At 47.1% G+C, this 13,002-nt stretch overlaps 1 protein-coding gene across 5 annotated transcripts in view; it reads right to left on the bottom strand.

Annotated features, from left to right (window-relative positions):
* The window catches only part of LOC121689801 (transcription factor E2-alpha-like), a 46,110-nt gene that overhangs the window by 10,099 nt on the left and 23,009 nt on the right, over positions 1–13,002 (bottom strand). For 2 of the 5 annotated variants that reach the window (XM_042070286.1, XM_042070000.1), the window contains exons 4-17: positions 11,254–11,321; positions 10,435–10,504; positions 8,809–8,837; positions 8,436–8,559; positions 8,256–8,302; positions 5,509–5,605; positions 4,153–4,265; positions 3,021–3,141; positions 2,767–2,825; positions 2,137–2,224; positions 1,462–1,526; positions 1,160–1,315; positions 942–1,050; positions 257–395 (exon numbers count right to left, since the gene is read on the bottom strand). In XM_042070286.1, coding sequence (XP_041926220.1) covers positions 257–395; positions 942–1,050; positions 1,160–1,315; positions 1,462–1,526; positions 2,137–2,224; positions 2,767–2,825; positions 3,021–3,141; positions 4,153–4,265; positions 5,509–5,605; positions 8,256–8,302; positions 8,436–8,559; positions 8,809–8,837; positions 10,435–10,504; positions 11,254–11,321 — 1,285 coding nt within the window. The remainder of the gene's footprint in view (positions 1–256; positions 396–941; positions 1,051–1,159; positions 1,316–1,461; positions 1,527–2,136; positions 2,225–2,766; positions 2,826–3,020; positions 3,142–4,152; positions 4,266–5,508; positions 5,606–8,255; positions 8,303–8,435; positions 8,560–8,808; positions 8,838–10,434; positions 10,505–11,253; positions 11,322–13,002) is intronic. The other 3 variants (XM_042070208.1, XM_042070138.1, XM_042070083.1) reach the window with 3 other exon arrangements.

The following is a 13,002-nucleotide window of genomic DNA, read 5'->3' as shown; positions in this document are numbered from 1 at the left end:
AGACTTTTTGCGTATTACATTCATTACAGCGCATTGGTGTATGTGGAGTATTGTGTATGTGTGTGCCTTTGTGAATGATGTGTGCATAAATGTGTGTGTCTGAGTGAATATTTATATGTTTGAGTCTGTGAGTATGCGTATATGTGTCTGTGTCCGTGTGCGTGTCTATATGTGAGAATGTGTGCATTTACTCATGTGGCATGTTTTCATCTGTGTGTGTGCGTGTCCATCTATGTGTGTGTGTGTGTGTACGTACCTAGTTCTGGAGCGGGCAAGTTTAGCATCTCTCCTCTCGTCCTCGGACTTGTCGTTGAGGGAAGAGTTTTCGTCATCCTCCTTGTCCTCGCGCTTGATGTCCAGACTGCTGGATGAGTGGCTGGTGCGCAGCAGACCACCTGCAATACACAGCACCGTCAGTGTGTAAGTATGTCTTTATCTGACCCCTGAAATACAGTATATCAGAGTGTGTGTGTACACCTGAACTACAGTATATCAGTGTGTGCGTGTGTGTGTAAAGCTGAACTACAGTATCAGTGTGTGAGTGTGTGTGTGTATACACCTGAACTACAGCATATCAGTGTGTGTGAGTGTATGTATGTGTGCGTGCGTACACCTGAACTACAGTATATCAGAGTGTGTGTGTGTAAACCTGAACTACAGCATATCAGTGTGTGTGTGTTCACCTGAACTACAGTATATCAGTGTGTGTGTGTGTGTATGTGTGCGTACACCTGAACTACAGTATATCAGAGTGTGTGTGTGTAAACCTGAACTACAGCATATCAGTGTGCATGTTATTGTGCTCTCAAGCTGGGAGCTCGGGGAGGATTGTATGTGTGTGTGTGTGTGTGTGTGTGTGTGTGTGTGTGTACACTTTCATATATGCATGTGTGTGTGTGTGGGTACTTTCGTATGTGTGTGTGCGCGTGTGTATGTCTCACCATTGAAGCCCTCAGGCTGGGAGCTTTGGGGAGCTCCAGGGTTGTGGTGACCATGCAGGAGGGGACCACTAGGTGTCATGCCGGCTCCGTCCTCATGGTGAATGGGCAGCTGGGTAGCGAGGGAACAGGGTTACTCATATGTTACTGAGACAGACAGAGACAGACAGACAGACAGACATACACTTATGCACACACACACACGCGCCCAGCATCCTCACCATGCGTCCGGCAAGGTTGAAGGCCTGCGTGAGGAGGCTGGAGGTGGAGCTGGAGCCGCCGGCGGAGCTCAGGAGGTTGACCAGGTCGCCCGGCGCCCCCACAGCATGACCTCTCAACACCGTCAGAGCCTCCTCCAGACTGTCCCCCACTTTAGCCTGAGACAGAGAGAGAGAGAGAGAGAGAGAGAGAGAGAGAGAGAGAGAGAGAGTTCTTCAAACTGGATCCTTACATGAGTGAGTGGCAGCAGGCGGGGGCCAGAGTGGGCGGTTGGCATATTATGTGAGGGGGAGGGGACTCTTACCTGCATGCCGCCCTCAAAGCTGGGAGACGGGGTCGCCTGGGCAGAGGACCTCGACCACTGAGAGGCTGGAGAGGGAGAGAGAGAGAAAGAGAAAGAAAGAAAGAAAGAAAGAAAGAAAGAGAAAGAGAGAGAGATTCCATATAAGAATTGTAAAATCCTATATAGTATACATGCATTTTCCACTCATTCTTTATATGTCCATAATTCTTTATAAATAGGATAAAACATAGTACACATGTAAGGTGTTAAATGAATGCTACACAATATGCAATTTCATATCACAACAGAGAATACCCCATTTGTATCAACATGTGCCTAAGGTTCTGATATTGCTGACCAGCAGAACAATCTGACTTGTGTAGACAAATTGTGAATTTATATAGTGCGTGTTTATATAGCAACAATTTTGCATTTAATGTTAAAACGGCCAACAGACCCTACTCTAAAATAGATAGTGATTGAGAGATCATGCTTGTGGCACAGGGGATATTACCATGGTCCCTTTCAGCCAGTAGATGGCGATGCAGAGCTACAGCAGCCAAACGGAGCTCTCACAGAGGGTCTTAACTCACACAAGCTTTAACACTGATCTCCCTCCCTCTCTCCCTCTCTCTCAAATATATACACACACGTATTTAAGCACACACAATCTCTCCATCTTTGACACACACACACCTGCAATGGCCTGAGGAGAGCCCACGGAGCCCACTGGAGTCGGGGGAGTTGAGGGGAAACTGGCACCGTTGCTCTCCGATGGATAGATCTGACACAGACAAGAGGAGGAGAAGATAAAGAGAAAGAAGGAAAAAGAGAAGAGACAACATACTTAGGTATACTCATAAAGCTCACAAACTCATGCCACACTAGCATACGCAGACAGACCTAAAAAACACACACACACACACAGACAGACACACACACACACTAATTTACATACTAGCATATGCAGACAGACACAAACACACACAATCAGACAAACACACACACTCATTTTCTGGAGCTGCAGGAGGTACTGGCCAGATAGCCCCTGCGCTAGATTAGCCCAATTCTTTCAGTCTGGCCGTTGATGAGATCTTGCACACTCACACTTGGCAAGCCAAAAATGACTAACTACAAGACTCACGCAAGCTACAGGAAGTGTGTCAATGCAATAGTATAGGCTGTAGGGCTGACTGCAGACTAGATCAGACAGAGCTGACCTATAAGACTATTTAGAGACCTACTGGAATAGATGTCTGAGCGCATTACACACACACACACACACACACACACACACACACACACACACGTGCAAGTCGGACTCACCGATGCCAGCGCCTTCCCAATCTCATCACCTGAGCTCCCTGGAGCAGCACCTCTGTTAGCTGAGAGAGAGAGAGAAAAAGAGGGACAGGGAGAGAAAGAGTGACAGGGAGATGAAGCGAGATGCAAAGGTATTGAAGAGTAGAACAGGGGAAAGAATACACACATTGAAGACTGAACTAGATAAAGCTCTGTGTTTAAATACAGCCTCTAACTACAAACATGATGAAATGATTGGGTAGGGAAAACTTCATTACCCATGATGCCGTCTGCTCCGTTGGGTGGGCCATAAGCGGAGGGGCCGGAGTGGTAGCCGTTCATGTCTCCGGCCTGCAGTGGGTAGTTCTGGGGAGAGATGGCCAGTGGCTGCCTCTTCTGCTGACAGAGCACATGAATATCAGCACACACACATCAGCTTTGTGTCACACACACACGCGCCATGTATACACACACAAAAATATACACTCACACAGACACACCTCTGCACACACACCAGAAAAGAACAAACCCATAGAATGGCCACACAAAGAGGAACACACACACACAGCGATACAAATTACAGCCATGCACACACACACACACACGGCAAAACCATGTTGTCAAACACATACCTATAAGATAAATACACATCCATGGTACACATACAGAGAGACCATCATCCATAAATACACATATACACACACGCACACACACACACACACACACAAGTGGTGCATGCAGAGAGCAATAGGATTAGGGAGTGTGGTGGCGTGGGGAGGGATAAGGGATTAAGGCTGTGTGGTGTGTGGTGTGTGTGTGTGTGTGTGTGTGTGTGTGCGCATGTGTGGTGCAGAGAGAGAGGTCAGTGCCTGGCCTTAAGACTGACAGGGCAAGGGTCAGGAGGTGAGAGCAGGCAACAGACAGAGCTAATCTCTGTAGGTGACACATTTCTGCAGAGTTTATGACATTAGACTATGTCTCATGTATGTCTTCTTTGGTTTTCATGTGGTCCAGTTCTTATATGTCAACTGGTCTTCAAACTTTGCTTTACATAACCTTAACTTTGTTTTAGAAAGCACCTTGTTTTTCAACGTTGCAAGAAAGGCGCTTTACATATAGATTGATTTGATTTTAGACACGCACTCCATCTCTCTCGCTCCCTCACACACACACAGATACACACACACACAATGATGTCAAAACATACAAAAGAAATGGAACCCACCCACCCCCCCCCCCCACACACACACACATACACACACACAGGGCTGGAGCACACTTTGACACACTGACATGAGCAAACACTGGGGAGGGCAAGGAGCTGTTCAAAAAACACAGGTGCACATCAACAGTTAATATGCACTCTCTCAGATAGGCGCGCACACACACACACACACACGGGGTAGTTACCAGTCTGTCCTGTGGGTTGGCCGCACTGAAGGGGGCTTGCTGGGCGATGTGGGGTGAGTTCTGCAGGAGTCCGGCAGGGTACCCGCTTTGTCCCCACGAATCCATCATGCCCTCTGCCAAAACACACACACACACACACACACACACACACACACACACACACACACAGGGTCAGTATCAACAAATACACATACAAAATCTCTCTCGTTCACAACACGTACACACACAACGCAAAGACACTAACACACATACACGCTCTAACTCACAAATTGTATGTGCGTGCAAAAACACACACACACACGCATGCATGCACACACACACACACAGCATGCATCATGGAGCCTGTGGAGAGCAGACCTGATGTGAACTGTTGGACTGCTTTGAAGGTGGTGGAGACATCTGACTGAAACTCAATCTGACTGGCTGGGACCAAAGATGGATGGAGGAGAGAAAGAGAGAGATAAAGGGAGAGGACGGAGAGAAAACAGGAGGGAGGAGAGAGAGAGGCACACGCATGCGCGAGAAGAGAGAGATTTGGGGGGTGGGGGGGTCCGCCTACAGTAAACAGCAAATGCCTCCCACATGCACTAGTGTCCTTGTTTGTCCCTGACTTCTATGCTAACACACGGCTACGTGACGGGGCACAGTCCACCAGGAGCTGGAGTCTCTCTGTTGCTCTCTCTCTGTCGCTCTCCCTCTCTCTGTCGCTCTCCCTCTCTCTGTCGCTCTCCCTCTTTCTTTAGCCTTCTTTTACTTTGTGAGGTGACCGATCTGCACGTGTGCACTACCCCGTGACTGGACTCCAGAACACTGTGATGGCAGTGACACATCATATGCATGTGGGCCTGATGGCTGACTCACAGATTGACGTTTCAGACGTTAGCGCTTTGTTACTGCTATGCATTACAACATGCAGCCACAACCCAGAGTCTCCAGCTCCGGTGTTTAGGAGCATTCACTCATTTTTCTCTTGTGCATTCAGGGCAGGAGTGGCAATAAGAAGTGCATCCAGGGAGATGCACGTGACATGGGAGTCTGCTGAGGTGTCATGGTCAAAATGGGGGCAAATAAACTGAAGGGTTTTTGTACATCTAGTTGGCCCTGCAATTGCGCAGCAAGTAAATGACCAGATCTGCATTCTTGCTACTGTTTGGCTTCTGCCAAAACATCCTCAGCAACAAACCGCAGCCCAAGGTCTCCTCTGAGTGAGTGTGTGTGTGTGTGTGTGTGTGTGTGCGCGCACACATGCCTTACCTGTCAGGTAGTCCTTAGTGTGTGTGAGTGTGTGTGTGTGTGTGTGTGTGTGTGTGTGTGTGTGTGTGTGTGTGTGTGTGTGTGTGTGCACACGTGTCTTACCCGTCAGGTAGTACTGTGAGGGGTACACGCTGCCTGGTTTGGAAGTGGGGTATCCTGCGCCATCAGAGCTGTAGTCCTCCCCTGACGTTGGGTACACCTGCCACACACACACACAGCTTTTCAGATTCAACTTGTCTATATGAGGCAAAATGTTTTTCAACATTATTAGATTCAGAAACGAAAATGAATCAGTAGATAAATGCACAAGCATGTGTAAAGGCACAAAACACAAAATCAAATCTCTGACTTGGGCACACACATATACTCCCTCACAGGAGTTATTCTGATAGCAATAACATGCTACAAGGCGTGTGTGTGTGTGTGTGTGTGTGTGTGTGTGTGTCAACTTGTCTGGCTCAGTAACGTGTGACAAACAGGAATTGTACTCAAGCTTGGTGGGAAAACGTGAGGACATACAGTTTCAGCCCTAAGGGCACAGCTAGTGGACATACTCACTTACTCACCAATTCTCACACACACACACACACACACACACACAGCACCGACTAGTTCAGCTCATGTTCTCCTTCTTTCATTCATCATCACACATGTCACTCTACAGTCTCACTACACTTTCACTTCCTATCAGTTTCAATTTCTACTATTCAATTTCTTGAATTTCCCCTGGGGATCAATAATCTATCTATCTATATATCTATCTATCTATCTATCTATCTATCTATCTATCTATCACACACACACACCATGGAGAGGAGATCAAGAGGAATCCTAGAAACTGACATTTTTGTATAATTGGATTTCATAATTATAATTGGCGAGAGAGAGAAAAAGAACAAGCAAGCAAGAAAGAAAAAGAAGAGATAGTTGATAAAGAGGTGGTGTGGTGATGAAGAAGAAGAAGAAGAAGAGGGTAAGAAACAGACGGCAGGAGGGGTAGACAGAGTGTGTGTGCAGCGAAACATGCAGAAAGAGAGGAGAGGAGGGATGAAGAGAAAGAATAAGGAGAGCGAGAAATAATGGACAGAACCAGAGCAGTAACGACACAGAGAGAGAGAGAGAGAGAGAGAGAGAGAGAGAGAGAGAGAGAGAGAGAAGTCATACAAGATGGGAGAGAGAAAGAGGAAGAGAGAGAAAAAGAAAAGAAAAAAGAGAAAAAGAAAGAAAGCGCCATGAAGGGATGGATAGATGTAGAACAAAAGAGGGGGAAGAGAAAGAGGAAAAGAAGTAGAAAGAAAAGCATAGAGGATGGGGAGAGAGAGAGTGGTAAGGGGGGGGAGAGAGAGAGAGAGAGAGAGAGAGAGAGAGGAGGAGAGGAGAGAGAGAGAGGAGAGAGAGAGAGAGAGGAGAGAGAGAGAGAGAGAGAGAGAGAGAGACACTCCTAATTACAGAGCCATCTGCCCCTTCTTGGAAGCCTGCCAACTCCACAGGCAGCTGGGGTAAGAGGAGTGGGGGAGGGGGAGAGACAGAGAGAGAGAAGGAGGGAGTGAGAGAATGAGAGAAAAAGGGAGGGGGGCAGTAAGAGAGCGAGAGAGAGAAAGAGCGGGGGGGGGAGGAAAAAGAGGGAGAAAGAGAGAGAGAGGGAGCGATAGAAAGACAGGGTGCTGAAAGAGTGATGTAGAAAACCAGGCAGAAGAGAGAGAAGAGTAAGAGGAGAAAGACGAGTAAGAGTGACAACAAGTTGGATGGTAGTGTGAGGTAGTGGAGAATCAATGGAGGGGAGAGAGAGAGAGAGAGAGAGAGAGAGAGAGAGAGAGAGAGAAAACAGGATGAAAAAAGAGGAGCAAACACAGTGAGCGGTGTTACAAGCCACTATCAGCCCTGCAGGAGGTGTGTGTGTGTGTGTGTGTGTGTGTGTGTGTGTTAGGGGTGCGAGTGAGGGGGTGGTTTTACGGCAGGGGGCTTATGACAAACTTTTGCTGCAGACATTTTGAGTTTTTTTTCTTCTCTTATTTATTTATTTAACCTTAATGAGTGCAGGATGTCTGAAGCCCTCTCCAACATGCCACATCTGCTCAGGAGTAGCAAGCGAGAGAAAAGAAAGACAGACAGGGAGCGGAGAGAGGGAAGGCAAGATGGCGCGCTACTGCAGGTTTTGATCTTTTTTAAGGGCTTTCTGCTCTCTGTGCGTTAACCTATTCATGTCATACTCTGCTGATAAAGAATAGCTCGGTCACTATGGTGACTCTTTCTTTCATTCTCTCTGTTCCCTTTATTCACTCACTTCCATTTCTTCCATCCTAAATTAATTCATTTCAGTATGTGGACATCTTGTCATCTAATGGTCATTCATGCGGTATATATATATATATGTGTGTGTGTGTGTGTGTGTGTGTGTGTGTGTGTGTGTGTGTGTGTGTGTGTGTGTGTGTGTGTCTGATTTGGAAAGGAATGTGCTTACATCATATGTGTGTCTCTAGAAAGGTGTGTGTGTGTGTGTGTGTGTGTGTGTGTGTGTGCGCTGAATGACAGCGACAGACTGAGTTGATAGAGCTATAAAGGAGGAGCTCGGCCGGGAGTGTGTGTGTTTGGGGATGGGGGGGGAGTGTGTGTGTTTGGGGATGGGGGGGGGGGGGGGGGGAGCCTGTGTTCTGGATTCACACAGGCTCCATACAGCACAACATGAGACAGGAGCTCATACAAACACCAAACACACACCATCAAATCCCAATCACACACACACACACCACAACATCCATACCACACACACACACACACACACACACACACACACACACACACACTCTTACCACACACAGAGCTAATGGTGAGTATAAGCATGAACTCACCACTGAAGAGGGGAGTCCAGGCACCTTCCTCTTCTTAGGTTGAGAGTCTGCAGATGAAAAAAAACACACACAAATCATGATAGCACACAGTCTTTAAGACCATTGTACATTGTGTGTGTGTTTGTGTTTACCAACAGGCTCGTCAGTGGTTTGTGCATGTGTGTCTGTCTGTGTGTTTACCAATGGGTTCGTCGGTGGGTCGTCTGCGAGAATAGCCCTGGTGGTACTGAGAATCTGGTTTGAGCCCAGAGTTGGAGTGAGTATCTGTCCCAGGCATGGGCATATCCCCACACATCATTCCAGCCTGGAGGATAGAGATATAGAGAGATAGAGAGATATAGAGATAGAGAGAGATAGAGAGATAGAGAGATAGATAGAGGTGAGAGATAGAGAGATAGATAGAGGTGAGAGAAAGACAGAAGACAGAGAGATAGAGAGATTAATATATCATAATTTTCCTTTCTCATAATTAAAGCTTCTGTGACAGACAGTGTTGACATGCGTGCATACTACGTGTATGTCTTTGGGCGTGCATGTGTGTGCTGATCTTTACCTGCATGCCAAAGGGATACCTCTCTTTACCTATAATAGAGATGGAAAAACAGTTGTAAGTCTGAAAATAAAAATAAAAAATCTGAAAATAAAACAAAATAGCAATTCCACAATGTAGATTCTATTGCCTTTTTCACTTTCCCAACAGTACTACTACAATCATTTCTAGGAGAGAGAGTGTATATCACGCTCAGTATCTCCTGACTGTAGTCGGAATGCCATGAGAACTGACCAGCCCAGCTGTGTTACCATTATCATTCTGATTAGCATTAGCATTCTCCAGGACATAACATTCATATCGCCATTTACATCACCAGAAAAAAACTCTTTCCAGTGCAGGCTATGTGGAGTTCATGAGATATTTACTGCTGTGTGTGTGCTCCCTCTAGCAAAACAAATAAATGACTTCCATGATATCCATGCAATCGGGTATCCAACACTGGGATATATATATATCCAGCACACATATCATAAAACACAGAGCACAATAACCCAGACGAAAGAACAATGCAACGGTAGAACTAAAATAACTGATGTTTCTGTGTTTACAGTATCTGAGGAGAGTATTTCAGGAAAACCACTAATATATCAATCCCACAGGGAGCCGAGTTTCAGGGTTCCTTACGAAAAGGAGCTGGCTCAGGGTTTGGTCCACACACACACACACACACACACACACACACACACGCCATAACCAAGCCTCTGATCAATGTCCACAGTCAATTCCAAACATATCGATGCCTATTGATTGCCCAGGTTGCTAAGGAACAGGGGGGTGCTTCATTAAGAGCCGAGTTCACTGTATTTACTGAAGTACATATGCTCAGCTGAGTTACGCTCCAGTGTGTGTGTGCTTGTTTATCTAAATGTTGCTGGGACCATCTTGCCTCTTTCATAAACATGCTAATGCCTTATGACCTCAATGCCAACAAGGCGTGACCGTGCATCACTCTACACACAGATTCTCTCTCTCACTAATACATACATTAAATCTCCTTCCCTCAACACACACAGCAGTTGATTTATTCTCCTTTAAATGAAGCTAGACAGACTACATTTGGCTAGGGTCCACCAAACGCAAAGAAGCCAACCCCCCACCCCTTCCTTTCTGTCAATGTGCGGGTGTGTGTGTGTGTGTGTCTGTTTATGGCCTCAGCCAGCACTGACAAACAACAAATTGGTCCATTATGACCCAGAGCCCGTAAAAGCACCCCTCCCCCCTTCGACCCTTGTACCCCCCACCTCCTGGTTAATCCTCTGGGGGGGTTGGGGGTACATCCCCAATGTGCCCCCACCCCCAAGAGAGTGGCCCCTGGGTGGGGTGTGTGTGTGTGTGTGTGTGTGTGGGGGGGGGGGGGGTTGGGCGCTAGGCTAAGCTGGGGGATGAGGGGAGTGTCAGCAGCAAATGCTCACATCCACACACACACACACACACACACACACAAATGCATACACTACTGCTCTCATGCGCTCACACACACACACACACACAAATGCATGTACACACCACTGCTCTCATACACACACACACACACACACACAAAATCATGTAGGAGATAAAACTTGATATACACACACACACACACAGGTGTGAGTGTGGCAGTGAGAAGGAGAGAGGGGAACACACCTCCTATTCCAGGAGTCCCAAACGGCTGGAGGATTCCATCATGATCACTGTAGGTGGGCTCAGAGTAGCCCTGCAGAGAGAGAACAACAAGGACAAGACAAAAAAGAATCAACACCAAAACAAGCTGGGCAGGTTATGACGCAGGTGACCGTGTGTGTGTGTGTGTGTGTGTGTGTGTGTGTGTGTGTGTGTGATAAGAGAAAGATGCCAGGTAGGTCAGAGAGTAGACATCAAAAGCCTCTCCACCAACTTCACCGACTGACCGGCTAACCTACATCTCCTAAGCTACCTGCACAAGCATGTGCATAATGACACACACACACACACGAGCTGCTTACACTGATTCACTCCACACGACTCATTAACTAGACAGATTACCACAAGAGGATCTCAATAACCCCCTGCACAAGCACACACACACACACACACACAAACAGGTAAGCACACCTCTGTCCCCAAGTCATGCTTCACCATTCGCCTCTAACATGATCTGTTAAGCTGCACGTGAATGAACTAGTCGTGTCAGACGGGGGGGGCTGCATGCAATGGATTATGGGATACTTCTAAGAACTCCATTACCTGCACCACTCTTAAGCTCTGGGCTCCAGTTTAGTAATGGTGACCCAAATACCCATGGACATTCATCTTAAATTTAATCTAGCTAATTTACCTTAGAAAGATTATTTGTGCCGTGTCTGTCTTTTGATGTCTGTGTAAAGCGCTTTGAGTTGCACGTGTCTGAAGCCATCTATATTTTAAAGGTGAGTAAGCTGTACATCATATGTATGAGACACCATTACCAATATATACATTGCTTACCCGTGGCTGATTGAAGGCGGTGCCATTCTGATCCCCCGGGGCCCAGGAGCTGTTTCCAGTGCGTTCTTCTGGACCAGAGACAACAAGAGGGGAACTCATTACCAACCAGTACACAATGAAACAAATGGGTTTAAGACATGCCAGGAAGGCAGACAGATCCACAGACCATTTTCAGAAAGAGCTCAGAAATGTGAATTTCTTGATAGGAACTTTGTCTCCGTTGTGCTGATTTCTGAACCATTGTCTTTTGCTGCCTGACTATTGGGGATTTACTTGACCATGTTGGACCTCTCTGCCCTACCCAGAGTGGCCAATAGGACCCTTTCTGTTGCCCCGGAGTGACCGTATGAAAGATTGTTAAGGCGGAGCAAGATATTTCATCAGGAGCCACTTCCGGGAACCCGGATCGCACGAGGGGGGGGGGTCAAAATCCCCCTTTATGCAGAGCAGAGGCAGCGACTGCTCCATTGAAGTCTATGGGCATAGATCAGAATTTCACCACATATGCTAAGGTCTTGGTTCTATAGAGTTAGGAATGTGAATTTCGGGCACGTTTTCATGATCCTCAAACCCTTCTGAACATTTCAGGTACATTTTTAGCATTTTTGAGAATTCCAGTCTGGAGAAAAATCGACCTTATATCAGGTGTGCGCCGGTTATTTATGCAGCTGCTGTTGAACGGTTGCAACGTACGCTCGTCAATACGTCATCGACACGCCTCTTTATGCAGACAGGATTCGATCCCCATTTCGCGCCCATAGACATGAACTACGACGAAGTATCTTGCTCCGCCTTAACAATCTTTGACCGTATCTCCCTGCCTGCATACTCCTGCCCTGCAGGAATCCTTCTCCCGTCAACTTTGGTATGCGAGGTGTCTCTGATGTCAGAGGAGCTGCCAATAGGTTTTCCACTAGGAGAGAGTGCATGCCAAACCTTTATGCTGCCACTTTGACAGCAGTGTGTGTGTGTAGGGAGAGAAGCAGAATGGCAGTGTGTGTATGTGCAAGACTGAGATAGTGCGTGAGTGTGAGTGTGTGAGTGTGAGTGTGAGTGTGTGTATACACAAACACGTCAGTGCATTCCGGTGTGGGGTCCTCAGTGGCAGCATGCAGGTTATGTGTCTCATGAGGTCGGAGGCACGTCACTCCCCATCAACTGATCTGTTGTGGGGTTGTGTGTGTGTGTGTGTGTGTGTGTGTGTGTCCATCCACTGTCATCCATTGCCTTAACACAGGAGGGACAACACTGCTGTTTTGTTGTGACCAGTGAGTGAAAGCCAGGCCAGAGTCAGCTGCTGAGCATGAGAATGATGCTGCTGATTGAAACAGACCTCGTTAGTTGCTAGGCATGCATGATGTGGAATACCAACCAATGCTTATCTCGGCATTTGAATGATGTGGAATGCTAACTGATGCTAATGCTAACCTGGGCATGTGAATGATGTTGAATGCTAACCTAGGCATATGAATGACAGTAGTTTTCAACTGAAAAGACAAAGTTCATAGGAGTGAGGGAGAGGGAGAGAGAGAGAGGAAAAGATAGAGGAGTGAGGGAGAGAGAGAGAGAGAGATAGAAGTGAGGGAGAGAGAGAGAGAGATAGAAGTGAGGGAGAGAGAGACAGGGAGAGTGATGAGGGAGATTCCAGATGGTAACTATTACAGGAGTTCCCCTCTGTACTTTTTAGGGTGGGCTCTAAGTGGCGTGAGGTGGGGTGGGGCAGTAGGGGCACATGTCCCAACCCCACTG

Source organism: Alosa sapidissima, chromosome 1 (genome assembly GCF_018492685.1).
Source record: "Alosa sapidissima isolate fAloSap1 chromosome 1, fAloSap1.pri, whole genome shotgun sequence".
NCBI classification, from domain to species: domain Eukaryota; kingdom Metazoa; phylum Chordata; class Actinopteri; order Clupeiformes; family Clupeidae; genus Alosa; species Alosa sapidissima.
This window is presented reverse-complemented; position numbering and strand designations above follow the sequence as displayed.